Here is a 4,473-nt window from a genome sequence, read left to right on the forward strand (position 1 = left end):
AAATTTTAAAAAAGTAAAAAAATAAAATAAAATAGTATGAATGGTTCAGGAGTTAAGCGGCCACAGGAAGTCACAGATCATTTCTCCGTAAGAAGCCAATGGTGAGAGGGTGCTTTGTGATCTGTGTCTGGCACACAGAGGAAGCCTATCTCCATGTTCTGAGCGTTCCCATGAGGCTGGGTAAAACTGGGATTTGGCTCTCTGTCTCTGGGCTGCTCAAGTCAGAGCCAAAGCTACCTAGACCCAGTTTCCTCAGAAGGCTATGGCCAGACCACCCGGTGGGAACCTCTTATTCCCCTCCTCTATCTTCCCACATGAGCTACCAGGTGCCTAGTACTTCTTTTACTACTAGCACAAGATTCCTGCCTCTGCCTCTCAAGTGCTGGGATTAAAGGCATGCGCCACCACCGCCCGGCAACAGGTTTTTACATCATTATTTACTAGGACCTGCACTACAGCCCAGTGCCTCATCTGACCATGATCCCGTCTGTTCCAGCCTGAATGTGAGGCTCCTCCATAACCTAGCTTAACCCCATTTTCAGACCTCTGTGCAGCAGGGTTTATCTGTGCGCTGTTGTGGACAGGATACCCGTTAGTGTTCCAACCCGAACTAGACCTTCCAGGCAGGTAAAGTATTGATGGGTGAGTCCATCATTCCTCCTGCTCCTGAGTCCTCACTCTCAGAACAGACACAGAGCTTTGGACCAGGCCAGGAGGAGTCTTGAAGACTTTCACACTGAAAACAACTCGTGGCTGGGGTGAGCCTGCACCATCGCACCCCCACCCCCAACACACACACACACACACACACACACACACACACACACACACACAAATACACACGAAAGGAGTTTGGTGGCAACAGTGCAGAGGTGTCTGTCCCACCAAAGGATTCAGAGCAGAGACAGGAGCCAGGCTGAAAGCTATTGGAGGTGGACTATGGTTGCTAAATTCTTCTTTTAATAGCGGCCCGGGGCAGACTCCTTGGCAGGTTTGTCCAGTAGTCACCTCGCAGCCCCTCGCCGCTCTTTGCTACCAGAAAGCAGTGTCATCGCCCCTTTAAGAAGGGGTCTGGTGCCTCTTCTTCGGACAGCTTGAAGCCCCTAAGGGCTACAGTACTAGGGGTGTGTGAGTGAAGACTGACGCCGCGCAGCTGTTACCCAGAGCCTGGGGAGGGGGAAAGGGTGGGGTCTGAAGAGCAGGCGGGCAGGGGCGGGATCTAAGAGGAAGAGGGCAGACTGGGCTGGGGTCTGCTAGGCTTACCAGAGGCAAGCTGGGACGGAATCCCTGGGAGGCGGCGTCCTCCAGGCAAGGAGGGGCGGGGGCATCGTGGACCGAAGCTTTCGCACGCGGCGGGCTCCGGTCCACTCTAGCAGCAAAGGCGCCCGAGGGAGGCGTGAATACCATGGGCTCTTGCTCCGGCCGCTGCACGCTTCTTGCGCTCTGCGCTCTTCAGTTGGTGAGTCCTAGTGTTCTGCTTGGCTCTCCGGACCCGCACCAACCTCGGGAGGCTCCTGGGATAATCTTGGATCTGGCAGATTTTCCCGGCTGACAGGCATGCTAGGGGAGCAGCCACCGTGCTGGACCTCGGCTGTGCCCTGCTATGTTTGCTCGGGAAGCGGTGTCCCGGTTGGTGGGACAGGTGCTGGGGAGCTTCTGGGGGCCCTGGCTGCTAAGAACAAAAGCCTTCGGGCGGGGCTGTCCCCGGAGCTGCACTCAGGTCCGGAGTCTGTGGTCAGGGGAGCGTGGTCCGTAGTCCGTGGTCCCTTGATGCCCACACGCTCCGAAGGTGCCTGTGGTCAAGAGTTTGCGTGTTACCGCAGTGGCACCAGTGGCGGAGCCCGCAGCAAAGTTCAGTCAGTGCCTGAGTGTGGACATTAGAGTTGGGTGTGCGGGAGAATGTGATCGCCTGGCACTCCCAGCTTGTGCGTGGGCACTGTCTGTTTGGGGTCTCCCAATCTCCCTGACCTGTAGAGGGGAGAGGCTCTCAGGCCCGGGTGCCTAGGGTTGAGCCCACTGACTCCCTAGGTGAAGAGCCCGTCAGAGAACTTGGACGACAACAAGCAACTTTGCAGTTCTCGCTGAGCTTGGAGCCTGGGATGTGAGTTCTGGAGCTGCTGGAGGAAAGGTCTAAGACAAAGGTCGCTGGGGAAACTCCTTTGCGTAGATGCTAATTAGCCCTGGGTGTCTGGTCTTAAGAAGGAAACACAGCTTTGTTGTCTCTGGGTTGGGTGTGGACCTGGACCCAGCTGGACTGGGTGCCTCCTCCACTGGCTGAAGCTGGAGGTCCCTGAGGAAGAGGAGGGTTTTTTCAAAGGCCCTTTAAGGCTGTTTGGTGTCTTGTTCTCCCAGCAGCACAGAGTTTTGTACTTCCAGGGGCCAGCAGGCATAATGTGGGATTGCAGGGAAGTCCATGGTCCAGGTAGTTACTGCCCTGCAGGTTTCGACTGGCAGGTCAAACTTGAGAGAACTGCTTCCAGCTTGGAGCAGTGTTGAGCCGCTGTCTTTCTGTGAGGTGCTCCCTTGGGGGGCTCCTGGGAAGACAGAGTCCTTTACCTGGTCAGTACTGCAGAATGACCAGCTAAAGGATAGGATGAGCTGGCTGACTCTGAAGTTTGGAGCCTGCCCGATATGGGAGTCAAGAAACACAGCAGCTTTGAGGGACAGGAGTGACTTTGGTTTCCCTGTTCTGGATTTGGCAGGATAGTGTTCTCTGACATATGGTGCGAGAAGCAGGTGTTCCTCCCACCTCCAGTTCAGGGATGTGGTCCTGTGATGCAAGGGGATATGGTCAGGGCCTGCTCCTGCTTGATAGACTTCTTGACACAGGTGTAGGTCTAGGACGGACTTTGGGAATTTAGCTGCAAGTAAGCAGGGGTGGGGTGGGGGGGTCATTTTGGTGCTCGGGTTGCAGGGTTACCCTGGGCAGGGCTTCTCCAAGACTCAGACTCAGCCAAGACAAGGCCCCAAGGATTTTGTGGCGCTGCACTGAGCCCTGTGTACCCTTGCTTTGTCCAGCAGGGCCACAGCTGAAATGCCCCCAGGGAGCTGTCAAGGGTCTTTTGTCCTGCTCTGGCTGGCAGTTGGGGGCGGGCTACCCTCCTGGGCCTCTGGGAGGAACAGGCCCAATGCCACCCACTGCTCTGGCCTCTGCGTGGCGTGGCGTTGAGAGTAGAGGAAGCTGGGAGCAGCCAGGGGTCCTGAGGCTTGCCCTTTTTTGACAAGCGTGAGAGTTTTCTTGTTACCAAGCTACGGGACAAAGGACCTAAACAGCTCTCCCTGAAGAACAGCAGGAACTCTGTCGGCTCTGAGCCAGCACTGTGCTGAGACTGTTCCCAGACCTCCTTGCAACGACAAGACAGGACTCAGCCCCACGAAGGGATCTGCAGCTAGATTCTTCAGGGCCACCGGCTCTAAATCACCAACCTCCATGCAATGGGAGACTCATCTGTAGCCACAGTGCTTCCGGGCATGTTAGCTCAGAAACAAGAGGAAGCAAAGTACTCCCACCTCTTACAAGGTTTCCGTTCCTGAGACAACCAGGGGCTACTCTTCAGACTGAGGACCTCCAGACAAGTGCACCTGATCCAGCCTCCCACTGGGGCCTCACTGCGCAGGGCCTTGGGTTTCTTAGTGGACCAAGGGGGCCATCTTCTCCTCCACTTTCTTTTTCTCACTGGGCGGGATGATAACTAGTCAGACCTAGTCATTCATTAAGAGGCTGACCTCTGTCCCCTGTTGCTGGGTATTTTTTTCTCCCCCCCCCCAGATTTGTAATTTTATGTTCAGGCTCTCCAGGAACTAGGGGCCTGCTGGGAAGGGGACATCTGGGCTCTGAGGTTTGAGATCCATTCTGGATCCTGCATTTTCATGTTGTATGTAGGAAGACTTTGGTTAGCACCTCTCACAGTTAATTGGAACACATACACGAGCAGACCACCATGTGACTCCTTAGGACAAGTGCATTGTGGGGGAGGAGAAACGCTACCACTGCCTGCCTTGGCCCAGGGCAGGAGCTTCAGATGGCCTGTGCCATGCAGATGTGGAGGCCTGCATAAAGGATATTCCTGCCCCAGAAGATGAGAGAATGCACCAGGGTCTGACCTGATGGATGGAGGAAGGCAGGGTGAAGGTGGATGGTTGTCTGAGTGAGAGGTTTGGTCTACAAGGCTGGGTGCTGTTAGAGCCTCATCCTGAGGGTCAGGAGCAGTCTGTGGCTGGGGCTCCATCCACACTCTCCCTCTTGAATGTTCAGACAGGCCTCTGCTGTAATGTTTTATGGAGTCAGGATGGACAACCATTTGGTGCCTCCTTCTGGGGGATTTTCCTTGTCAGCCGTTCTGTAGGAGCCTGACTCTTCTTGTAAAATGAGAGCAGTAGAGGAACTGCGCAGCCAGGGCTTGTCATGGCAAATCTTTCGATGCTGAGAGCCCTAAGTGCCTTCCCAACAGTTTCACACTAGGAACTCAGCAG

General features: G+C 55.2%; 1 protein-coding gene across 5 annotated transcripts in view; it reads left to right on the forward strand.

Annotated features, from left to right (window-relative positions):
- The first annotated feature begins 1,217 nt into the window (after positions 1 to 1,217).
- Positions 1,218 to 4,473, forward strand: part of Nkain4 (sodium/potassium transporting ATPase interacting 4) — a 17,199-nt gene continuing 13,943 nt past the window's right edge. For 2 of the 5 annotated variants that reach the window (XR_003378325.1, XM_026787123.1), the window contains exon 1: positions 1,224 to 1,459. Coding sequence is in view for 3 of the 5 variants with exons in the window: in XM_026787123.1 (XP_026642924.1) it covers positions 1,406 to 1,459 (54 nt within the window). In the remaining 2 variants the exon portion in view is untranslated. Of the gene's footprint in view, positions 1,460 to 4,473 lie in introns of all 5 variants that reach the window. The other 3 variants (XM_026787122.1, XR_003378324.1, XM_026787121.1) reach the window with 3 other exon arrangements.

This window comes from Microtus ochrogaster, linkage group LG8 (assembly GCF_000317375.1).
Source record: "Microtus ochrogaster isolate Prairie Vole_2 linkage group LG8, MicOch1.0, whole genome shotgun sequence".
Lineage (NCBI taxonomy): Eukaryota > Metazoa > Chordata > Mammalia > Rodentia > Cricetidae > Microtus > Microtus ochrogaster.